The 26,197-nt window shown below is 45.6% G+C and overlaps 1 protein-coding gene across 1 annotated transcript in view; it reads left to right on the top strand.

Moving 5' to 3' along the window:
• The window catches only part of LOC135197498 (transmembrane protein 87A-like), a 212,774-nt gene that overhangs the window by 152,785 nt on the left and 33,792 nt on the right, over nt 1–26,197 (top strand). Inside the window, exon 9 of the mRNA XM_064224561.1 lies at nt 8,554–8,747. Coding sequence (XP_064080631.1) covers nt 8,554–8,747 — 194 coding nt within the window. The remainder of the gene's footprint in view (nt 1–8,553; nt 8,748–26,197) is intronic.

Here is a 26,197-nt window from a genome sequence, read left to right as displayed (position 1 = left end):
TGTGTGTATGTTTGTGTAAGTTGGTTTTTGAGTTATGGTTGTTGTGAAGAGTTTGGGGATAACTCGGAACAATTTTTAATACTAACACGGTGGTTAGGATCAGGTGGTCGGGATTGGTTGTGTGCTCCTTCATAAGGTGTATTGTCATATAAGTGGATCAGCACCCATTGACAAAGTCCTTTCAGGCTCTGCCGAGTAAGCGGATAAGACCCCATCGGCAGACCCACAAGAACTCTTGGCCATAGATCATATATCTCGCTAAAGTTTCTTGAGGTGATGCAGACTCCTGGGCAACAGCCACAAAGTCTACCACCTATCAGGTTGGAACCAAGGTTTATTTGTACCTACAACATATGTTGTTTACCTGTCTATTCCATAAGTAGCTGTCTGTTACCCTCCACCAAAGGGTGCCAATCAGCTATGTATATATCTGACAGGTAAGTTGATTGTATGAAAATGATATTGTTATGATACAATAAAGTTTCATACATACTTACCTGGCAGATATATACGATTAATGGCCCACCCAGCCTCCCCGCAGGAGACAGGTGGAAGAGAGAAAATATGATAGAAAACGGGAATGGTTCCTAGTCCTTCCGCCCATGGGCCCAGGGCAGGCCTGGTAGATCACCTGACCTACCTGTAGCGTGTGGCGCGAAATTTGAATTTCTGTCGGGGACGACGGAGTCTTTGCTATGTATATATCTGCCAGGTAAGTATGTATGAAACTTTATTGTATCATAACAATATCATTTTTCCTAACTATACCCTCACTCTGCATTTTTTGCTTGGGCCTAAAGCAAAAGTGATTCTTCGCCTCCCAGTCGCGCGGCGCGTGCACTGTCGGACAAGCAGTTAACTACCGAACTCCCTTGTTCGAAAGCTTACGACCATCCAGCTGCCGCTAGTTACCTTCCTATTGTAAAAGGACCTCAGGTTTGTATAGTTAGGAAAAATGCAATTTTTGACATATTGTCATTTTTCCCAACTATACAAGCCAGAGGTCCTTTACACATAGTCCCACCTCATGCCACCCCTCACTCTGTTTGTCCTGGGCCTTAAGCAAAGTGATTCCTCTCCTCTCAGTCGCGTGGACTGCCGACTGTCGGACAAGCAGTTAATTACCGAACCCCCTTGTTCGAAGCTTATCAGAATCATAGAAGCAATCCCGCTCCTTCCTCTAGCAAGGGGAGGAAGAGACTGGCAATAATCCAAACCCTTCCCAGAACTTTGCATTAATGCCTCCAACTCTAAATATTCTTCACGGCCCGTTTTCAGATGAGTTACGATTCTTCATTCATTTCGAAAATGCCCAGAAGTCTGACTCTTGATCATGCAGCTCCTATACTCCGATCAAGTTGTCAGAGGCAGGGCACTCCTCCTCGCTCTTTCGACCAGGAGGAGTAGCCTAGGTGTGTAGAACTCCAGTCAGTTCTAGAGGCTCACTCATATTCCTTCCACCAATCAGTGAGTCTTCCTTATGTAAAGGACCGAGGGTTTGTATATCGTGTAGGAACAAATCACAATTTTTGGAAGTAAATTATATTTTCATACAATCAACTTACCTGTCAGATATATACATAGCTAAGACTCCGTCGTCCCCGACAGAAATTCAAATTTCGCGCCACTCGCTACAGGTAGGTCAGGTGATCTACCGGCCTGCCCTGGGCGGCAGGACTAGGAACCATCCCCGTTTTCTATCATATTTTCTCTGTCGCCGGTGGTATCAACATTGTTGTTATTACCTCCTGACTTAGATTCATTTTTCAACCTTTGATCAACGTTTTTCGGCTTTTTGGTGACGTATTTGGATCGTGTTTTGGCATTCGCTACTGTGGACTGTTTTTGGAATAACTCTTGGATTTTTCTCAGTATGTCTGATTCTAATGTGAGTGTGAGAATGTGTGTGAATGTAGGCTGCAGGGTGAGGATACCGAAAGCTTCGGTTGATCCTCACACTGTATGCCGTAAATGTAGGGGGGTTCAGTGTTCTGCTATTAATACTTGTAAGGAATGCGAGGGATTGAATGCAGAAGAGTGGAAGACTTTGACTTCTTATTTGAAGAAGTTAGAGAGGGATAGAGTTAGAGGCTGAAAGGTGTGTGTTCAAGGCCTATTGAGCCGTTCACGGATAATTCTAATCCTACTGATGTAGATTCTCCCTATATATCTCATTCAGAGTGCTTTTTCGGATTCGGCATCGGAATCGCCAATCTGAAAGCTACTATTAGAGACATGAAGTCCAAGATGGCTGACTCCAAAGGTAAGGCTAGTGATAGTGAACATTTCAGTGAAGTGAGTTCTCTCAGTGTTGTGAGAGGGGCGTTTGATCGCCCTGCGATGCTCCCGAGGCCTAGACCTCTTTGCCAAGCTCCCATGCCCAGAGAGAAGGAAAGTCCGAAAGCCTTAAAGATCGTGGGGAATCCCCAACGGTCAGACGTCCCTTCAGCTAGCTCTGCTTCATGGCAGGCGGCTCAAGGGCGCTATAGAAAAAGCGTCCTTCGCGAGTGGGTTTCTCGTCCTCTCCCTCTCCCTCACCTAAACGAGGGTGGAAGGAGTCGAACTTATCGAGACCGCTGAAGCGTCATATGAAGCCCGACATAGATTCGAGCCCAGAGCGCTTCTCAGATGACGCTCCGTCTGCTATTAAGAAAGCGAAGGTGGCGTCAGCGTCACCTGACGCTTGTGCGGAAGTACCCCTTCATTCTTCTTCCCCGAGTGATGACGAAAGGCGTCATGCACTAGACGTGGGAGAAGCGTCAAGAAAGATATTATGGCGGTTCAGGAACAACTGTCATCTCTTGTGGGAGTTTTAGCGCCCCGTCGAAGGACGTGACGCTTCCAATTAAGAAGTCTCGTCCTCTCTCACCTGCTCGAAGAGAAGCGTCAGACAGACGTGAAAACTGCTAAACGTCTTGCAGAAGCTGCGAGTTCGAGAGCTAGAACGGGGGCTTACGAGAGTTTCGAAAGCCAGAGAAACGTAAGACGTCTTTTAGAAGTGAAGCGTCATTCAAAGCGGATCTTAGACGTGACGCTCCATCCAATATTGTGACGCCGAGTAGGACGCCTTTAGAGAGCGGAGCGTCTTTCCCCAGGCGCGAAAGCGTCATCAAAAGGAAGTCAGCAAGGAGACGTCAGCCATGACGCGCGGGAGAACCGGGAAGCGTCATACAAGGCGTCTTCTAAAGTTCAAGAGAAGCCGGAGCTTGTGACGCCTTCCAAGTCTTTTAAAACGGGAAAGAGGAAAGAGTATTCATTCCCTTAAGCCCCTCTATATTAGGAGTTTGTCTCCTCCAGAAGAGGAAAGTTCAGAAAGGAGAACGGAGACTCAGATAAATCCCGAGTTGGAGGAAAACTCGGATGATGAAGATCATGGAAGAGAGGGTTTGTCCAACTATAAGGTTTGACTACCCTGCTTCTTGAGGAGTATGGAGACGAGTTGACTCCTGCTGCTCCTCCTTCTCCGCTCGCTCTTTTCCAGTGCTAAGACGAAGAAGCCCTCGTCTTTTCTAAACATGAAACCCACCATCTCGATGAAGCGGGCATTACACGCCTTAGACTCATGGATGAAGTCTAAGAAAGACTTAGTCAGGACAGTCTTTTGCTTGCCTCCAGCAAGATTAGCTGGGAAAAGAGGCATATGGTATAAGACGGGAGAGAATATGGGTATCGCTCTCCCTTCTACAACAGAGGCAGATTTTTCGACTTTGGTTGACGCTTCAAGGCGTCCAAGTCTCAATTCTGCACGAATTACATGGAGTATTTCTGAACTGGATCATCTCCTCAAGGGACTCTTTCATGTATTGGAAGTCTTCAACTTCTTAGATTGGTCCCTTGGGGTGATGTCCAAGAAAGCCCATGATTCAGAAGGAATCGAACCTGAAGCCCTGTTATGCATTTTGTCTTGCATTGACAAAGCGGTACAGGATGGTTCTTTTGAAGTCTCTTCATTATTTGGAGCAGGTCTTTTAAAGAAAAGGACGGTGTATGGCGCCTTCTTAACAAAGGCAGTCTCACATGCTCAGAGGGCAGCTCTACTGTATGCGCCTCTTTCTGACTTTTTGTTCCCTTCTCAGTTAGTGAAGGACGTTGCTCACTCTTTAACGGAGAAGGCGACTCAGGATCTTCTGACGCATGTCAGGCTAGGGAAGAAGAAAACTGTTTCGGTTATTCTGGACAAGAAAGGACCTAGTACATCAATGCAGCCCTTTCGAGGTGGTCCGACCTCCAGACCTCCCGCAAGAAGGAAGGCTCCGGAGAAGAGAGGTAGGTCTGCCTTTCGTCCCTTTAAAAAGGGAAAATGAAACATCTCTCCTCCAAGCACCAGTAGGTGGCCAGGTCTCCTGGGATTCGTGGAGGCCTGGACACTGATAGACGCAGACGCGTCTTCGTTGACTATCATAAGGAAGGGATATCGTATCCCTTTCCTGAACACTCCTCCCCTAACGTCAATACCAAGGGAACTATCAGCCAAGTACAAGGACCCTGTGTGAGGGATACTCTTCGATCGATGGTGGAACAAATGTGGGACAAGAGAGCGATAGAACTAGTACTGGATCAAAACTCCCCGGGGTTTTACAATCGCCTTTTTCTAGTGGCGAAAGCCTCGGGAGGCTGGAGACCAGTACTGGACGTCAGCTCTCTGAACAAATTTGTTCAGAAGGAGAAGTTCTCCATGGAGACTTCTGCTTCAGTCCTAGCGTCATTACGACAAGGAGATTGGATGGTGTCTCTAGATCTCCAGGACGCCTACTTTCACGTCCCGATCCACCCTTCATCGAAGAAGTACCTCCGTTTCATGACGGCGGGGGGAAGGATCTTTTCAGTTCAGAGCCTTGTGTTTCGGCCTGTCCACAGCTCCTCAGGTCTTCACAAGCCTGATGAAGAATGTGGCGAGATTTCTTCACCTCAAAGGAGCGGGAATGTCTCTTCTATGTATCTAGACGACTAGGCTCATCAGGGCCAGATCGGAGAGACAGTGCTTGGAGGGACCTAAAGTTGACTCTGGATTTGACCAAGGCGTTGGGATTGCTTGTGAACCTCGAGAAGTCTCAGCTGACCCCAGACAAGACCTAGTCTATCTGGGGATTCGGATGGATTCTCGTTTTCGAGTTTTTCCTTCGCAAGAGAGAACCGCAAAAGGTTTGCGGATAATCTCTCTCTTCTTAGAGAAGCAACAAACGTCGGCGAGGGAATGGTTGAATCCTTCTGGGACGCTTTCCTCGCTGGAAAAATTCTTCCCTCTAGGAAGACTTCATATACGTCCACTTCAATTCTTCCTCAAGAGGTCTTGGAGCTGGAAAACCGGACAACTGTCGGACGTTTTTCCCATTCCAGTGGAGATAAAGGCACACCTACAGTGGTGGTTGCTACCTCTGGAAGAGAACAAAGGGATCTCTCTAAGAACACAGAACCCAGACCTAGTGTTGTTCTCCGACGCGTCGGAGACAGGTTTGGGGGAGAGACTTAGGCTCAGAGGAAGTGTCAGGCACCTGGGAACCAGCACAGGTGTCCTGGCACATAAACTGCAAGGAGCTCTTCGCCGTACATCTGGCCTTAAAGAGCCTAGAACCTCTGGTGTCAAACAAGGTAGTGCAAGTAAACGTGGACAACACCACCGCACTTGCCTACATTCGGAAACAGGGAGGGACGCACTCCTCGTTCCTTTACGAGCTCACGAGAGACCTATTACTTTGGACGTCTCACAGGAACATCTCCCTGCTGACAAGGTTCGTACAGGGAGGGGTAGGAATGTGAGGGCGGACAGGCTCAGCAGGAGGAACCAGGTCCTTCATACAGAATGGACTCTACACGAGGAAGTGTGTCTCGATCTCTGGTCTCTGTGGGGAACTCCTCATGTGGATCTCTTCGCAACATTCATTTCAAAAGGCTCCCAGTGTTTTGCTCGGTCGTGGAAGATCCAAGAGCAATTATGGTAGACGCCTTCCTGCTAAACTGGTCTCGAGTAGACGTTTATGCTTTTCCCCCATTCAAAATCCTGGGGTTAGTAATGAAAAAGTTTTGTGGCGTCAAAAGAGACGAGGATGACGTTAATAGCCCCCCTTTTGGCCGGCCCAGGAATGGTTCACGGAGGTGGTAGAGTGGATCGTAGACTTTCAAGATCCCTACCAAGAAGGACGGATCTTCTCAGACAACCACACCTTTCAAAGATGGTAGCCATCAAAACCTCCCCGCTCTCGCTCTGACTGCCTTTCGACTATCGAAAGACTTGTCAGAGCGAGAGGCTTTTCTCGCGAAGTGGCAAGCGCGATCGCGAGAGCACGCAGAACCTCCACTACGAAAGTATACCAGTCGAAGTGGGAGGTATTTAGAAGGTGGTGTAGAACCAAGAAGTTGTCCTCCTCCTCTACCTCTATAGCGGAAATTGCTGATTTCTTGCTATTCCTGAGAGTAAAATCTCATCTAGCCGTATCCACAATAAAGGGATACAGAAGTATGCTCTCGGCTGTATTCAGGAACAGAGGATTAGATCTGGCAAATAACAAAGATCTCCACGATCTCATAAGATCTTTTTTGAGACTTCAAAGTCTAAGGAACCAATACCTCCGAACTGGAAACCTGGACGTAGTCCTCAAAATATCTGTCTTCGGATAGATTCGAGCCTCCTCATCTGGCATCGTTAGAGACATAACTAGAAAATGCCTATTCCTTTTATCTTTAGCTACGGCAAAAAGAATTAGTGAATTACAAGCTCTGCAGGATAAAGTAGGATTCAAGGGAGACTCGGCTATTTGCTCGTTTAAGACCCTGTTTTTAGCGAAAAAACGAGAATCCCACGAATCCCTGGCCTAAGTCATTCGAAGTCAAAGGAATGTCGAGTCTCGTAGGCAGAGAAGCAGAGAGGTCTCTATGCCCTGTTAGAGCTCTGAAGTTCTACCTTCAGAGAAAGCGTCAGTTGGGAGGCTCTAGACAAGGTCTTTGGTGCGCGGTAAAAGACCCCACCAGACTGATGTCCAAGAATGCTCTGGCGTTCTTTGTAAGAAACGTCATTACGGACGCTCATAAGGTCTGTCCTGACGAACAATTACAACTACTGAGAGTAAAAGCTCATGAAGTAAGAGCGGTTGCGACGTCTCTCTCGTTTTATAAGAGTATGTCGCTTAAAACACCTCATTGATACGACATACTGGAGATGCAACTCAGTATTTGCATCTCATTACTTGAAAGACGTACGTGTGACGTATGAGAAGTGTTTTTCTCTAGGTCATACGTGTATCGGCAGATACGATTCTGGGTACGGGAGCCGACACCAATCCTTAAATGTATATACTGTTCTTCTTTTTGGATATGGTCGAGAGTCTCTTCGAACAATGGAGGATTTGGCTCGCACCGCGGCCGTCTATGTTGTTCAGTAAGAGAATTCTTGTCATATCCAATTAGTTGAGTATAATTTTTTTTTGGAAAATTATGTAGTAGTGGTGCGTAGTGGTTTTTTGAGTTACGGTTGTTGTGACGAGTTCGGGGATAACTCGTAACAATCCTTAGTTCTAACATATGGTTAGGATCAGGTGGTCGGGATTGGTTGTGTGCTCCTTCATAAGGTGTATTGTCATATAAGTGGATCAGCACCCATTGACAAAGTCCTTTTAGGCTCTGCCGAGTAAGCGGATAAGACCCCATCGGCAGACCCACAAGAACTCTTGGCCATAGATCATATATCTCGCTAAAGTTTCTGAGGTGATGCAGACTAGGGGCAAACACCCACGAAGTCTACCACCTATCAGGTAGGAACCAAGGTTTTATTTATACCTACAACATATGTTGTTTACCTGTCTATTCCATATAGTAGCTGTCTCTTACCCTCCACCGAAGGGTGCCAATCAGCTATGTATATATCTGACAGGTAAGTTGATTGTATGAAAATGATATTGTTATGTTACAATAAAGTTTCATACATACTTACCTGGCAGATATATACAATTAAAGGCCCACCCAGCCTCCCCGCAGGAGACAGGTGGAAGAGAGAAAATATGATAGAAAACGGGGATGGTTCCTAGTCCTGCCGCCCAGGGCAGGCCGGTAGATCACCTGACCTACCTGTAGCGAGTGGCGCGAAATTTGAATTTCTGTCGGGGACGACGGAGTCTTAGCTATGTATATATCTGCCAGGTAAGTATGTATGAAACTTTATTGTAACATAACAATATCATTTTTCCTAACTATACAAACCTGAAGTCCTTTACATACATGCCCACCTCATGCCACCCCTCAATCTGGGCCTGGGCCGAAAGGCAAAGTGGAGTGTTTACATCCGGGCAGGCTAGCCTACCCGCCTGCCACACGGTAGTTACTGCCTAACCATCTTGTTCAAGAATTTAATGGCCGTAATTCCAGCTACACCAAAAGTAATTCCTCATTAAAGGACCTCAGGTTTGTATAGTTAGGAAAAATACAATTTACTTCCAAAAAATGTGATATTTCCATAAATTTGATATCATGTATTTTATTAGTAATTAAAATCGTGTTTTGAATGCTAGAATCTAAATTTTGTCAAATTTATTTACAAAATATGTGTTAATCATTTCTTTGTAGGTACTTCTGGGATTGTTGCCATTAGCATTACTAGAGTCTGCCATCTGCTTTTGGATCTTTGCTGCTCTTGTTCAGACAACCAGAACATTACGATTAAGACGAAACTTGGTGAAACTCTCTCTGTACAGACATTTCACCAATACTCTTGCCTTTGCCGTGCTAGCTTCTGTTATCTTCATGCTGTGGTCCTTAAGGTATGTAATGAAAACTGTAAACTGAAATATAATTCAATTTTTATGTAACAGGTTCTTCATTACCAGTGCACGCTTTCTAAAGAAAGAGCAGCATGGAGATTTTGCTGCCTGGAGATGAATACATGTCCAGGAAATAAGCCAGCATTTGTGTACCTTTTACTGTCTTACTACTAACCTCTTGATACACAGGATGTTGCGTTTGGTTCATCAGTGTTCCACTTTTCCTAATATGCTTAAATTTTTAGAAAGGTTGTCAGGAAGTGATAATCTCAGCCTTGTCCAGAATGTTTAGGTTTGTAATTGTAGTTTTGTTGTAAAAGGGCCCTACCTACTATAAGAAAATAGTTCCTTGTTCAAACTCAATATCCATTCTTTCAGGAGTTTTCTCTTGAACAGAATTGGGTTTGTGTCTTTCTGTGAGATTATGTTGGGACCATTACGTTGTACATCCTTTTCATACTAAAGTTCAGTTGTCTTATCAGTTATTTTCCCTACCTCTTTAATACATAGTCTTTTCCCATAAAAGATACCCAAGAACTACCTCAGAATTCTTATTCATGTCCTGTTCAACTGTAAATATTTGATCATGCTCCAAGTTCAGTTTTTAGATAAACTCACCTTCAGCCCACTGCTTAATTGTTGATTCCACCACAACTAGTTTCGTTTAATCTAAGAAGTAGTCCTTCTCCACCTAGCATCTGTTTCTACTCTACATAACATATATATACAGGTAGCTGTTGACTTACGACCACAATTGGTTACAACCAACTAGTTGTAAATTGATTTGGATGTAAGTCGGCCCATGTTAATTTACCGTAAGAATATTATACTAGTCTACCCTTCAGTAGGGTAATCAGTACCATCTTTACATATAGGGAAACCTAGCCTACACTACACAGCATACTTAGTACATATATGGCAAAGTAATTATTAATTTCAGCTACATAATTCTCTAGGTTCAATGCACATTGGCTTATGATAATTTAGTATAAAGAGAAATTGAATAACATTTAACAGGTTAGCCTCGCATATATGATGACGATGTTATCATGGTACACATATCGTATATATACAAATACAGTAGCCAAAGTATACTGTATACTACATATACGATCTAATTTAGTAATTTATTAATATAAGCCAATTGTTCCGACACGGAATACAAACCTTTCGGTCCTTTTACAATAGGAAGGTTACTAGCGGCAGCTGGATAGGTCATAAGCTTTCGAACAAGGGGTTCGGTAGTTAACTGCTTGTCCGACAGTGCGCGCGCCGCGCGACTGGGAGGTGAAGAACCACTTTTGCTTCCGGCCTGCTGGCGTGTAGACGTGTTTATCAACGGTCTCTACCCGCTTCATCGTCGTTTGTGCTTTTCGTATGGTTGTGTTTTCTCTTTGTGTTTGCCTTGTGGAACTGAATTGTAAGTACAATCATTTTTGTTTTCATCTTGTATTACTTGTGAAGTGATATGGATCATGGATTCTCCGCGCCCTCCAATTATCCGGCGACTGTGCCCCGGGACTGAAGGGCGTAAATGCGGGAAATTCCGCAGTTTCCCAGAAATAGATCCTCATGTGTTATGTGCTCGGTGTCGGGGGCGTGAATGCTCTCGCACCGAGCCTTGTGTTATTTGTGATGATTGGTCTGAGGTGCAGTGGGGCTTGTATGAGGGCAGGAAGAAGCAAAGGCCTGCAAAGGAGTCGTCGGAAAGCTCTCCCACGACTCCTTTGGTGACGGATACTTTGTCGTCTTTCCTGCTCCCTGCTCAGCTCCCACGTATGGCACCTTCCCCTTCCGGGGGGGTATCCAGGACCTCCTCACCCGATCTGTCGAGTGTGGAGGAGGGCGCCCGGTACCCTGACTGACGTTCAATGACGTTCAATTGTACTCGGGGTCTTCTGTCCGTTTGGGGTGGGGCTCGTCCCCCCCCCCAATCACCCGACTGTTGCTTCTGCAGGTGCTTCTGCCGCCAGGGATGACCTTGGTCAGGTGTGGGCGTCTTTGGGCTTGCAGGGCGTGCCTAGTGTCCAGGGGCTGCTTTACCATTTGGCTGGGTCTGCTGCGGTCACCCATGCAATGGTGACCACTACGACTACCACCCTGTCACCTCCAGGGTACGCCGCTCCCCCTCACCTGGTGTACTCTCCGCATGTGGTGTCAGTCTCTCCAACAGCCTCTGTGCAGGGTCCGATCGCCGTACCGAGGGGGAGCATGCCGCTGCCGCCCGGGTTTGCCGTGCTGCCTCGTCCAGACTTTCGCTGCCTCAAGAGCTCACCCCTGGACCTGCCGCCAGTACCCAGGATGTCGCTGACTGTGGCTCCGCCTCCTGTGATGCCTGTGCTGACTGCCGTACCTGCCCAGACTGTGCTGACCGTTCCTGCCGTTCCTGCTGTTCCTGAGATGTCCGCACCTGCCAATGTCGTTCCTGCTCGTGGCGTTGCTGTACCAGACGTTGATCTGTCCGGACAGGTGCGTCTGGGCCCTGTTGCTTCAGCAACAGCAGCCCCGGCTCCGGCCTGGATGGCAGACTTAACGTCTGTCCTGAGGAAACTGACAAAGAAGAAGAGGAAGGTGTCGTCATCATCTTCGTTGTCTTCTTCGTCTTTGTCGTCTGCCGCCTCTCCCCCTTCGACTTCCAAGGCTTCACAGCCGAGGAAGAAGAAGGTTGCCTCCTCCCCTCCTAAAGAAGTCTCCTTCGGGAGCTTCTCAGGGTCCGTCTCACTCCGGTGGGACGGGGGTTTCTTCCGCTGGTCCTCCTGCTCCTTCGGGAGCGGGGCCCATCTCTTCTTCCGCAAGGAAGAAGACTACGGGGACCAGAGGACCAGAGGGGTACCGGCTAACACCGGTACTTCCTTGCCCGGTGTCAGGGGCTCTGCCGCTGCATCAGGTTCCATCTCGGCCTCTCGTTCGTGAGAGGTACCGAGTGTATGGTCGCCTACCGGTGACCGTACAACCAAGAACCAGATGCCAGAGCTCGCTTGGCGCCAGGTTCACGGCACGGAGCGGAAGGCTGGTGAAAGCCGCCTGACGGTCTCTGACCGGCCACGGGCTGAGGCTGGGAAGAGGTCCCCCCGATCGCCGGCACCAGCGGTTCGACGCGCCGTGAGGACAAGCACCGGTCTCACCATGACTGTGGTCTCTGCAGGTCGCCTGACCGTCGCTCCCCCAGGGAACGGACAGGTATGGCAACCAGCAGTAGCTCCTCTGACACACGAGATTGGGGCCGCTGTTCTCGGTCCAGCCGTTCTCCCCAGGGAGACGTCTCAACTAGGCCTGCAGCTCGATCACCACCCGCCTGCAGCCCTCCAAGCCCACTGGTTCTGCCAGTGAGAGAGGGGGGAGCATCAGGTCTGCCTCTCCCGTGCCTTCAACTTCCTCGGGTTACACCGGGAAGAGCGAGGCATTGCGGAGTGATCGTGAGGGGCGCGCCCCACACGATCCCGTCACGATGCTGTACGTGCCAGGCACGGTCCTTGGATTGACCAGGTCGTACGCGCAAGTGACAGGAGGAGACTGAGAGGGGTCTGTCGCCGTTCTCCCTCCTGAAGGGGGAGGGTCTCTGGATGTGCTCTTGTTCGAGGGACTTGACGGTCCTACTCCACAAGATGCAGTGACTCCCGAGATCCAGAGGAACTTTGCCGAGGTTATTGCGCTGATTCGTCAGCACAACGACCTCGGGGAAGGATTGCCGCTCCCACCATCCGAGACCACGTCCCGGCTCAGGTAAACCCAGAGTTAGCCAGGCTAACTCCGGGGGTGTCTGCAGCAGCTCCTGTCTGAGAACCTCTGGTTCTCGCAGCAAGAGGCACTGGGCCTGGAATCTACCGCTATGCCAGCTTTCCAGGCCGTCTCCTGGATAGACCAGTGGTCCCTCACAGTGTCTAAGGTTGCAGCCAACTCCAGGGGAATCTCCCCCGAAGAAGACTCGGCTTTCAGGAGACTTTGTCAGTCTGGAGGAAGAGCCATCTCCTTCCTTGCCCACCAGACGGCAAACCTGTGGGCCAACCTGGTACTTCGCCGTAGGGATGCAGTCCTTACCCGAGTATCCAGGGCGACTGGGCGTGAGGCGGCATTGGGTCTATGCAATGGACCAGTACGGAGTTCCTCCTCTCTCTTCCCTGTAGAGATGGTGGACGCTGCGGTGGACAGACGGCGCACTGACGACAGTGACCGTCTTGTTCACCAGGCAGTTTCGAAGGAGTTCTTGGGCATACTCTACCAATTCCGTTGTCGGTTGTTGATAAAAGATCTTGGATGAAGGAGGGCCTTTGGTCCAGCTCCATCCTAGGCCTTTGGACACAATGCTCTGTGCCCAGCTGCTGAACCTCCATCTGTGACGAAAGAGGAACAGTCTCCCTCCTACCTGAGGGTTCTCACTGGCTTGGGGCAGGTCGAGACCTGCGCCCTCCCCATAAGTGCTTCCCTCGGCTGGATGCTCTTCCGCCGCCTCTCTGGCGAAAGGCACCTCTAGCTCTGCTGCCTCTTCCGAACCTGTTGAAAGGTTGGAACGACTGGCCCTCAAACACTGGGTTGAAGGCTGGAGAGACAGCGAAGGAGGTGGAAGCCTGACCTTGAGGAGTCAGCAGCAGAAATTGTTGCCGAGGCTGTGTCTTTGATGTAGAGGGCTGTGGTACTTGAGAAACTGGCACTGCCTGAACTACCTGCTGTTGCTGGGGAGCCTGGAAAGGCTGGAATTTCCTAGGCTTCTTGACTTTCTTGGATGAAGAAGTCGACTCCAGCTTCCTCTTACTGGAGAGGCCCCAGCGGACCTCAAGACTCTGGTTGAGTCTTGTCGCCTCATACTGAACCGAATTGACGACCGATTCTGGGAAAAGGTCGGCACCCCAGATCGAAGCCGCCAGCAACTTATTCGGTTCGTGGCGGATGGTGGCTTCCTGCAGAACATGTTTCCTGCAGTTATGTCTCGCCACGATGAAATCGTACAAATCACATTGTACAGTGTGTAAATGTGATTTGGCTATTAACTTGAACAGAGGTTCGTTACCATAAGTAACGGCCGAAACCTCTGTCATGACCAGAGTATTGAGTGATCTGGATAGCCTTGTACGTGCGTCAAATTCAGCCTGAATGAGACTGTCTGGAAGTCTGGTAAGCCGTTCGCTGAACTGTATGATAGCGCAGTCCGGCTTTAATTTCCCGACCGAAAAGGTGGCTGGGAGATCTGCCCACAGATCTTCCATACCAGGAAGGAGGAGTGACGTGGGCTCCGTTTCCTGGAGCTGTGGCATCAGCTCGTCTCTCATAGCAGCCTGCATTGTTAACTCCGTCACCTTTGTGGTGAACGGAATGGGAGTCTCTCCGTCCACCACAAACATGGTGAAAGCGCTTTTAAACGCTTGAATCCTGGTATTAATGCAATCCCAGTCTTCCAGGTTTCTTAGCCAGTCACACTGGGCTTGATCCCGACCGAAGATGACGGTCTCTTTTGGGATCTTATCCTCCCTCCTCATAACTGCCTCCGTAAGGCGGGCCTAACCAATGAAGGGGGGTTGCAGGTTAGCCGGGTGGAACTCAAAGTCCTCAATCCTTCGAGTTCCACAGTCCGCCAGCGTTAGCATCCCGTCCTTAAAGGGGTCATAAGACGATATCCTCCAGGGATTACTCGCCGTGTAAGGAGGGAGGGTGTTGTAGTCCGGCATGGCCTGAGCTGCCACACTGGGCTGAGGAAGAGCTGTCGTAGGGTTCTCCCGGAGACCTACTATGAGGTTCTCCTGGTTGGCCAGCCTCTCCGAAATGGCCCGGATCGACTGACCTGACTCCTCAAAGGAAGAAGAGATGTGAGAGAGCATCTCTTGGAACTTGTCCTGAATCAAGTTCCCTACCAGACTACCCATTTGCTGCATAATGTTTGCAGTAAAGGAGTCTGAATCAAAGGAACTAGGTTCCTGCTTCTCTCTGGGAGTCTTAGGGCATGCTCCTGTAGAGGTTGAAGGCTCAGGATCAGACAGGAGCTGAGCCTTGTCTCTGGAGGACTTTCCTCTGGACCCTTTAGAGTGAGAAGACGACTTGGGCTTCTCTGCTCCGGGATGGTGAGCCAGAGACCTTTGAGAACCGCTCGAAGCTGCCGCCTTAGACAGCATCTTTTGAAGCGTTTTCACTTCACGCTTCCCTTTGACCTTAGGGATTGCCTGGATGGACTTCGGTCTAACTGAAAGCCCATCCTCAGAGAATCCTTGGAAAGACGAAGAAGAAGGGACAGGGGAAGATCTAGAATGGCTCTAGGGTAAACTTTGAGCCCCTACCAAACCTGCCTCACTCAACCTCCTACCTGCTGCCTCTACCGCCATGGGCTCGAGGTCCAGATTAAGAGTTGCCACTTCCTCCATGATTTCTTGGCTTCCAGGTTCCTCCAACGCTTGAGCTACTTGATGTTGAATAGCAGCAATGTAAGGGACCGCCGCTTCTGGGTCGACGTAGGGAGTCGCCTTGCAGCTGGGGAAGACAATAGCAGCCATCTTCTTGTCAAGAATATAGGGCTGCCCCTTGGTAACGTTCCTTCCGAATCTGCCGACCCAGGCCTTCAGGGTGGTTTGGGCAGCGTCCCTGACCGCTTGAGCAGTCTGAAAGAGAGGGTCAGTATAAATACTAGCTACTTAGAACTAAATTATATTATCACTTGTAATGATATATCACTTATAAGAATTGTATACATATAGGCCAAAATTATATATGACAATTTGGTATCCGGAAGAGTACTTACTCCGGAGGTAACCTGATCTACCAAATCGTAGCATATGGAGCAACTCTCATGATGCCAGACAGTTATCTTCCCATAGCGGATGGCGCAGACAGCATGCGTACGGCAGACCTCGTGCTCACAGGGGTCCTGTAGGACAGCGTTACAGCCAGATTCCTGGCAATGGGTGGCCTGTAAGTGAACAGATACATGAGTATCAACACTAACTAGTTGGACTAAGTCCAAGAAATGATATATCATTACACCGGAGTTACTTGACAGAATAAAGATCGGCCTCCACTTACTCTCATGCTGTGAGTGGTGGGTGTCCAATAGAACTGGTAAACTAGTTTCAGTGCGTCTCCGGTGTTGCTGGAGGATGGAAATTCACAGAGGCAGTTACCTAGTCTTTACGCCGGAACGAAGAGTACGAGAACGGCGGGGGAGGAGCAGGTGGGGGCCAATAAAAATCTTTGGCGGAGGAGCGTAACTCTTCGTAACAGTTATCAAGATAAGCAGGTGGAGAACCCGGATGGTGAGCGGGAACTCCGCCGACTTTGCAAAATATAAAGAATGTAAATAATCAAAATTGAAATAAAGGTAACATGCATAAGGATAAAACATGTGGCAGAGCTTCTCTGCAGTCACCAAACCTGAGGTCTGGCGGAGCCAGAGGCCCCAGCCGCCGTAGCGGGCTGGAGGAGTGGTGACTCGGGGTAAGAGAGAGCTTGATCGGAAGCCGAGGAGGTCCGAGCACGGCCGAGCCGAGTGGCCAGCCGAGACCAACCGCACAGGGAGCCCCCCCTGGTACCGAAGGGTGAGAGTGGTACGATCCGAGCCAGCCTCGGATGTCCCCCCTACTAACTCCCGTATCCTCCCCATGGAGGAGGGGGAAGAGGGGAGGGAGCTCGGGTGGTTGCCATGGGCAACGGGAGCGAGCAGGACTCCCCCCCCCCTCTAGAGGGGGGAGGAAGCGTGGGGAACAGCAGCCGGGTGGATGATAGCGATCACCTGGCTCGTCGCGAACGTGGTGTAGGCCATGCGGTGAGACAGGCCAGGTGGTCTGAGGTGGCCTAGGCTACCTCTAACCGTCTCAAAGCATGACTAAAAACAGCCTAACACAAGACGGGGAAGAAAAGAAGATAAACAAGCAGAAAAAGAGAAAGCAAGGTCCTGGAGAAGCTAGACGAGCCAACTGAGAAGGGAGGACGACTAACATCTCTGGGAGCTGGCCTCTGCCATACGTAGGAACGGAGGGTGGTGGCCAGGGTGGTCAGGACTAAAAGGAAGGACCAATGTCCTAAGAGAGCTTAATACAGACCTACAACAAAGGAACATGCATGCATGAACACTGAGCTAAGGAGCGACGTAGGCTACGCGCTCAATAGAGCTTAAGGCATACCCGTGAAAAGCTAAGCATAAAATAACATGGTAACGCTGCACAATGTATATAATGCAAAATATGTACTGCTAAATATTCAAGCTACAATGGTATAGAGGACCGAAGAAGCCTGAAACAATGAAACACGTGGGGCGAGCCGCCCCAGATGACTCGGCAACCAGGCCGAAGGAGGCGCCGTCTTATAACCTAAATAAAATTGGTTTAACAGGTCCCTGGCTGGCTAAAAATAGGTGAAACACTTCTAGCAGTACTTAACTTAGATGCAGTGATGGCTTGGCGTTCCATGATGTAGATAAATCCAAAAAGGAAAGCACAAATACACATTGAAGAAAAACACGTGTGTGCAAGATGATGCTAACGAAAAGGATGACCGGTAGAGGCGCTAGTGATGGCGTCAGGGGCACTAGTAGTAGTCGTACCTGGGAGCGGGCCTTACATCGGCCCTCTCAGGTATGGGGATTTTGAAGAAGGATGGATCTAAATGGTAAGAGACCCGTGGTAGTGGTTTCACTCGCCCCAGAAACCATACCGATACCTTTTATATAAGGTGAGCGAGTCAGAATATTCTGACATTTCCATTTTAGCTTTTTTCTCTGGTAATGTTAGCAATAATTTACCTTAGAAATGTGTGCTAAAGGGACATTTCACGAAGCGACACGGGCTGAGCCCAGAAAACAATTTGTCGAGAATTGTATTTTTCCTAACTATACAAACCTGAGGTCCTTTACACATAGTCCCACCTCATGCCACCCCTCACTCTGTTTTTCCTGGGCCTAAAGCAAAGTGATTCTTCACCTCCCAGTTGCGCAGTGCGCTGACTGTCGGACAAGCAGTTAACTACGAAACTCCCTTGTTCGAAGCTTACGACCGGTTCCAGCTGCCGCAAGTTACATTCCTATTGTTAAAGGACCTCAGGTTTGTATAGTTAGGAAAAATACAATTTTTGGCAAATTGTTATTTTTAATAGATTGTATACAGAAAGGCTTTAAAACTTAAAAATTTTCATAATAATTTAAACATAAAGACTTTTGCAGGGTTTTGCAGTGTTTCTGGAGGATTCGCAAATGTTTGCACTATTGTAAAGAACTCACATATGATAATTAGTTAGGTTCCAATGAAAAGTTCGTGCTATTGTGAATTTGCGCGACTCAAATGACGTAAATTTGGGGTATTACTGTATTTACGTTTGATTTCGCCGTATTTAACTCAATTCAGAGTGAGTTGCGTTCTTCTAGTTAGCATAAAATATCTAGATACTTTACTTATACGAGACAAGGTAATTTGTCATTATGCAATGTGTTTATAAGTCGAAATATGAATTTAATACGTCTTGTGAACTAAATTATTTTCTTCGCTAACAGATTGTGTTGTGGGCATGTTTATTGTGTAAAAATATTACGTGATTCCGTTCAGTATTTTCACTTGATTTCTTCGTAGTACGAGCTTTACTGTTAGTTACGTTACTTATCTTTAATTGGCGTGAATACAACAGTAAAAGGTGTTCTTTCAAGACCTGAATTTTTGTTTAAAATTATTCTCTCTCAATTTTATTATGGTTGTGTTTGATGGCATAAGTTTACTGAAGTTATATCCTTGTTGCCAATGCATGATAATAGTCATTTGCAGCTCTAAAAGTGAGCTGCATGTGTGGAGAGGCAGAAGCTGGGGAAAAAACTGTAATATGTTTAGCTGGACACCATTCTTTCTTGCTCAAGTCGTTTTCCAAACCTTTTAGTTGTGGGTGGTCGTAAAGTCAATCAGTCGTAACTCTTATAGGTTGTAAGTCGACAACTAGCTGTATAGGAAGCTTTACAAACAATATCGCCCACAGAGGTTACCCTCTTACAGGGTGCCATGTGTGGCACAATGTAGATGTTACTAAAGGTTCTCTGTAGCTTCTCTTTGGCCAAGATGCATTCTTGCACTTGTTATTCTTTTGGCCACTGATGCATTACTATATTCCTTGTACTTTTCATCCATCTATTTGGTACATTCCAGCAATGCTATCCAACTACTTTACCTTTCCCTTGCTGTGGTAGTCACCTACTATTTAGAAACAGGTTCTCTTAGTGAACCTTGCTAGATTCTATGAGCATGACTTACTGATCTCATTAAACTGGTGATGATGATAATAATAATAATACAGTGTTCTCCCGTATTCGCGTTCTCCGGATTCGCGGACTCACTGATTTGCTGATTTCTCTCTGGACCCTATCTATCCATTATTTGCTGGGGATTTGCCTATTCGCTGGATTTTCCGGCAAAAATCACCACCAATTAGTGTATTTTGGTGTTATTTTCATGACTAAATGCATTTTTATGGTACAAAAATTATTTACTAATTTTCAAATATTAATACTGATTAATACTGTATTAGTAAGGTTAATAAGATTAAATTATATCACATAGTAAAAATAATAATTTTTCTCTCTCTCTCTCGTCTCTCTCTCTTCTCATCTCTCTCTCTCTCTCTCTCTCTCGCTCTCTCTACTCTCCCCTCAGACCGTCTCTCCCCTTATCAGAGATGCCATGGTTTTTTGTATGATAAATAATTGATTTCATATTTTCAAATATTAATATTAACGTATACAGCAATAACGTCAATTCATTAAAGAAAATACTAAAGTGAATTAGTAAGATTTTAGTTTATAAGTTTGAAAAATTATGTAAGAATGAAGGAAATCCCAGTCTTCTTTCTCAAACTCCATGTACTAAAACTGTCAAACACATCAAGTATTGGGACGGAAGGGGAGCAGCAGTTGTGTTGTTGCCACCAAGTGTTCATGAAATTTCTCTCTCTCTCTCTCTCTCTGCTCTCTCTCTCTCTCTCTCGCCTCTCTCTCTTTCTCTCTTCTCTCTCTTCTTCTCTATCTCTCTCTCTTTCACAGCAGACTCGACAATTTTTATAGTACATGCACTTATTTGTTTTTAATATTTTGAAATAATAATAATAATCATAATAATGATAATATTAATATAACTAATTACAAAATTCATATTATGTGATAGTATTTTAAAGAAATGCAATAATCTATCCATTTCATTCTTTTAATTAAGGGGGCCGGCCGGATCCCCTATTTATGGAGGTATGGGGCCAAAAATGCAAAGTCATGAAAAAATTCATGGAGCTTCATATGGCAATTGAGAATACGTATACAAAATATTTCGTCCAAATTCCTCTCACTTTCGTAGTTATAGGGTAATTAGTAAACATAACTCAATAAGCCTAAAACATTCATCTGTACAAGAAAATGCAATATTTCTTCTGTTATCATAAATTTTGATAATTATTGGCAAAGAAATTGTGAGAAATGGCATCTGTAGAGATTCCGTGGCTCGCATAAGCCATAAGCGAGTATCTGGTTCAATCATGAATCAGTTGGACCATAGACTTCAAGTAGGTTACACGTTCGAGTTTCACCTCGTGACATTCGCTTGCTTTTTACGTATGTTTATGTATGTTTCGGCAAGAAGTTCATCATGCCAATGAGGAAAAGACAAGGAAAACATCTCGCTAACATACAGACGAAGAAAAATCGCTCAAGTATTATTACAGAATATCATAATATACGCGTAGTTAGTGAAGAGAGAGGGGAGGGTTGCTTAGTAACGCCCCCTTCTTGCCTGACAGCACACGTCACGCTGTGCGCAAGGCTACGATCTTTGAGCAAAGAGATCTTCATTTATGATAAATAACATAGTTTTGGTTTTTTAATACCCAAAATGGAATATGGAATTCATAATAATCATGCTTTATCAAATTGTCTTTGTAAAAAGAGGTACACCTTCGAGTCTCACCTCTGATGTTCTCTTGCATTTACGTTTGTTTATCTTTGTTTCGGCAAGAATGTCATCATGCCAAAGAGGAAAATACAAGGAAAACATCTCGCGAACATACAGAAGAAAATTCGCTGTAATAAGCCGAGTTAGTGAAGGGGAGAGAGAGAATTGCGTAGGAAGGAGTGCCCCCCATCTTGCTCATGCAGTTGCCCCAGGCACGAAATATATGAGCAAAGGGATCATCATTTATGATTAAATTATGATAAATAAAATAGTATTGGTTTATTAATACACAAAAAAGAAATATACATTCATAATAATCATTATTTATTAACATTGTCTTTATAGAAATACGAAGGAAAACTTTGAACGCCCGTATCTCAAAACTATACTTATTGACCTTCAAAATCTATCTCCTCACTTAGTTTTAAAGCTATAACATTGGAATTTGGTATATAACTCAGAAAGACATTATAGAACAATCAAATAGAGCCCTTTTTTCCAATTTTTGTTTCGTCTTTTTTTTATAAATTGTTTTCTCGTGATTTATAGGGTTTATTTTTTGACCATATTGAAAAATTCATATCTAGCAAAAAAATGACTTTTAGAAAAAAAAACTCTATTTGATTGGAGGTCTACATCAGGTCTATATATGGTAGTAATCCCAGGTCTTAATATTAAATATCAAAGGAGGAGATACAATTTGAAAAATGGTTATTTTCGGGATAAATTGGCCTGGTGTCACAAAACCGAAGGTCAGAGGCGAAAATCATATGCAGTTTGGAGATGTCCCAAGTCACCTTATTAAGTGGTATGAATATCAAAGTCCTGTCGTTAAAAAACGGCATTAGCCGGCCAGCCCCCTTAAGGATAACTCTCTCTCTCTCTCATCTCTCTCTCTCTCTCTCTCTCTCGTCTCGTCTCTCTCTCAATCTCTCCCTCTCTCTCTCCTCTCTCTCTCTCTCTCTCTCTCTCTCTCTCTCTCACTGAGGAGATTCTTTTTATGGTGCATGCATGTAATAAGTTTATTATTAATATTTTCCAATGATATACTATATATGTGTAATAATAATACTATAAATGTAATTACAAAATTCATATGTGAGTATTTTAAATAGAATAATCTTTCATCTTTCCATTTCACTTTTAAATACTGTAAGGACAAAACTCTCTCTCTCTCTCTCTCTCTCTCTCTCTCTCTCTCTCTCTCTCTCTCTCTCTCTCTCTCTCTCTCTCTCTCTCTCTCTCTCTGCTGCAAGTGTTAGAAGTACGTATGTATGTATGAATGTACGTACTTACGTATATACCTTTAAGGGTACTAATGTTTAGGATTACTTTGAAATTATATTGATAGAGTCTCTAAGATTAATACATTAATATGATATTAATTTGAGGAAAATTTGATGTAGGATGTTACATAAGGTTAAGTTTTTTTCCTTCTCTCTCTCATTCTCTCTCTCTCTACTCTCTCTCTCTCTCTCTCTCTCTCTCTCTCTCCTCTCTCTCTCCTCTCTCTCTCTCTCTCAGCAAAAGAATTGATATACAGACAAACATAATTGTTCAGTCCTCTCTTTCTCCCTTCTCTGGAATAGATATGTGTATTTATGGGAGGGGAAATAAGTGTTGCCTATATAAGTTCCTTTCAATCTATTGATATCAAGGAGTTATTCTCTCTCTCTCTCTCTCTCTCTCTATCTCTCTCTCTCTCTCTCTCTCTCTCTCTCTCTCTCTCTCTCTCTCTGTTATTGGCTGTTTATATATTTCTAATGGTAAAATGTTTAAGATGACTTTGGAATGATATTAATAATACCAATTCAATGGTATCTTTGATGTAGGATGATACTTTAAGTATACATTTGGTATTTGAACTTTCAAGATAGGCAGATATGGATATTTTTAGAGGGGAGTTCTAACTATTCGCGGGTTTGCGCTATTTGGGGGTGTCCCTGGTACACATCCTTTGCGAATATGGGGGAACACTGTAATGATAATAGGTTCTATTAAAAAGAATGATAGCATCAGTTGAATTGATTTTATACAAAGTCTTTTTAATTTTGTCTGAAAGCAGACAAATTCAGAACTCCTGCCTTTCGTCTTACCCAGATTATGTACAGTACGGTCCCCAATTATGCGAGAATTTGGTCAATCCATGGCCTGGCAGAATTAGAAATTCGCAGATTTCGAAACACATACCTTATGGAATAATTCCATTAGGGCCAAGGCAAACGGCAACTTACCCAGTCAAACTTTTTTATACTACCCATTTTCAATACTTTCTATGTACTATACTGTAATTTTTTCTAATATGAAATTGTTCTTATGGATAAATAAAACATTGAAAAGGTTTTGATAACTTGAAAAAGTTTTAAATTACACACAGGATGGTGAAAACTCCCACACGTAAACAATGCCACCATTGGTGCAAGTGTACTGTACGATACAGTCATTTCCTTTAAAAAAACCTTTTGGATGGAATTTCCTCTACTTATCCTCTGCCAAAAAACCTTCTAACTCCTCTATCTCATCCTCCGTGAAGAGTTCTTCTGCTGAAGGAAGGCTTTGTGAACCATATGAGGTTTCGGGGACTAGCAGATCATGCGGGTCTTCACTCCCGTTAGGCCTAACAAACCTGATTACGAGCACCTGTCTGTTTATTTGTCCGGCATGTTCACTATGTAATCATTTTCATATAAATTTAATTTATTCTACAATAAAAAAAAAGATCTGATGAAAATTCAAAATTTTATACGAAATTACAATTTCTTAAAAAGAAATGATAAAAATTCAAAATTCAGCATGAAATGACAGTTTCTTGAAAAGTTTAGATCGAACGATTCTCTCTCTCTCTCTCTCTCTCTCTCTCTCTCTCTCTCTCTCTCTCTCTCTCTCTCTCTCTCTCTCTCTCTCTCTCAAAAATTCAATTTGATATGAAATTACAATTTCTTAAAAACAAATGATAAAAATTCAAAATTCAACATGAAATGACAGTTGTTCATATACGAAACAGACCTGAGGTCTTAACATTAGGATTAACTAGTGCCAAGCTGGAAACCAGTAGAATTAAAATTAAACTTGTGTGATCCAGGGACTATTGGCATCTATACCAGGTCACGGGGCATGTATACCCAGAATGCCCTCGTCGTCGTGTGACCAACCCGCCAGTTATCTTTCTGCCGCCTTTAAGATAGGACTTGTTATCTGTCTATCTGTTTAAAGCTGGTTTTAGTTTGTCCGTTTTTATCCATTTCAATTTAATTTTTCTTATTAATTCTTTTTTTCTGAGTGTGCTCAGTTTGGGTGTGAGCTGTAAGAGTGTGTAAGTGGTGATGGAGTGTTTTGTATCGCCGTCGGGATCTTCTTCCTTTTCGAAGACGACAAAAGGAAATGCCCTGGAGTCAGTGGCTTTCCTTGTTCAAGATTCCTAACTTCTGTGTCGACGGATCCTCATCCAACGTGCAGTAGGTGCAGGGAAAATGTATGTACAATTACTAATCCTTGTTCTGTTTGTCATGGTTGGTCGGTGGAACAGTGGAGGAAGTTTTATGAGAAAGGCCAGTACAAAAGAAAGGAGTTGACGCCATCTTTGGATGACCAAGCGTCGCCGGCTTCTTTTCTATCGGCAATACACCAGACTGCTCCATATGTTTCACCACCTGCCTTTGATTTCTCCCATACCCCTTCTGTTTCTCCTAGTGGTTCATTTTCAGAAACGCCAGGAGGGGTTTTGGGTAATTTGGTGCATAATATTTACGCTTTGTTCCCAGCAGGGTGGGGGGGGAGCATCGCCATCTTTGTTCCAGGTGCCGGCTCCCGATTCGAGCAGGATGGAAGGCACGTGGGTGGCGCTAGGCCTTCCAGGCGTACCAACCTTGGAAGGTTTGCTGTTGCATTATATGGCGTCACGGTTCCAGCAGAATCTGGCAGCGCTGAATATTCCTCATCCCCCGGGCCTGCACTTTATGGGAAATAATGTCGCGGCTACTCCAACAACTTCATTGGTTACGACGATGCAGAACGTTGGGGAGTAGTTTTGCTGCAAACGCAGGGATACCAGCAGCAGCAGCCCAGTCTCTCCCTGCAAGATTGGTGACATCACAACCGGCGTCACACACCGACATCTCAGACGCGATGATATCACAGCCTACTGCTTCTCAGTCTTCTTCGCTGCCTCTGTACTCAAATACACTTTCTGACTCGGTAGTACACACTGTACCAGTCAAGCGTTGGAGGATATTGGATTTCGCGACTGTTTCTCGGGCCAAGAGTAGAAGAGTCAATTCTTCTTCATCTTCGGGCCAGGACGGTCACATCCCAGTCAGCAAGAAAGGCAAGAAGTCAGTGGCTGGTAAGCTCAAAGCTAGTGGGCGAAGCCGTTTACAAGAGTCTAAGCGAGCCATTCGACGGCAGATGGGATAACGGCCGACGCGGAGTTGCCAGTAGAGGCTATAAAGAGTAAAAAAAAATCTACCATGTTGTTGGCGAAATCGGCGCTGGGAGCGAAAAGTGCAGCAAAGGATAGAGCACAGATACCGGTTTGGCCTGTAAGACCGTTTAAAATACGGAGAAAAGATGATAAGCCTCCGGTTAAAAGGTCGAAAAATAGCGAGTTGGCAACCTCGTCTGATACGTTGGTGGAAGGTGTTGTCCACCTAAATGAAGGATCAAGGCCGAATTTTCCGATGGTCGCTGGAGACGATTTTAATCGTCATGGAGAGGAAGTGAGCTCGGTTTTGAGAGAGCCTTCATCTTGGAGATATAGGCGAGATTCTCGCTCTAGATCTGCAAGCAGAGGAGTGAGGCGGTCTGACTGTTTGGGATTGAGCCGTCGGTGGTCAGCGGAGATCAAAGAAGCCGCGGCCGTAGGGGCAGACGGCCACGAAGCACCCGGACGTTAGTCAGGGGATAGGAGTGAGATAGCGTCTCCTGTGGCTGAGCACAGTACGCTAGAACTGGAGGAAGGAGAGAAACAAGTTTCTGTCTTCGTATGCCGAGGTGATTGATTTGATTCGTCAATTCAATAACCTTTCGGAGAGAACGGAAACACCTGCCAGTATGCTTCCTCCGGGGATTGACATGGCGTTTGGTGCGAAAAAGGATACCAAGGTGTCGTATGAATTGCCTTGTTCAAATCATGCGGAGTCCGTTTTACAACATGTAAACGCACGGATTGCGGGAAGGGATAATTCCTCCAATGATGAAACATAGAAAATATTATACGACACCAACGGTTCCTTTACTGTCTAGACAAATAAACCCAAATGTGGTAAGGTTAAGGCCTGGATTAACCTTAGATCAAGTGAAAATGGAATGCCCTTCGATGACTTGCCAAGAGGCTGCTACGTTAAAAGCAACAGCTGCTTCTGTCTTTCAGACTGCTTCTTGATTGGATCTTTGGTCGACAGCAGTTGCAAAGATTGCATCCTCAGAAGTGACGAGAAAGGCAGTGGATGAATCAATGTTCATTAGATTACTACAATCAGGTGCCAAAGCAATTGCGTACTTGACAAATATAAGTGCCAATGTTTGGGCAAATATCCTGTTAATGAGGGATGCAGCTTTGGCTAGACTAAG

This window comes from Macrobrachium nipponense, chromosome 21 (genome assembly GCF_015104395.2).
Source record: "Macrobrachium nipponense isolate FS-2020 chromosome 21, ASM1510439v2, whole genome shotgun sequence".
NCBI classification, from domain to species: Eukaryota; Metazoa; Arthropoda; class Malacostraca; order Decapoda; family Palaemonidae; genus Macrobrachium; species Macrobrachium nipponense.
The sequence above is the reverse complement of the archived record's forward strand: the minus strand, read 5'-3'. Positions and strand labels throughout refer to the sequence as shown.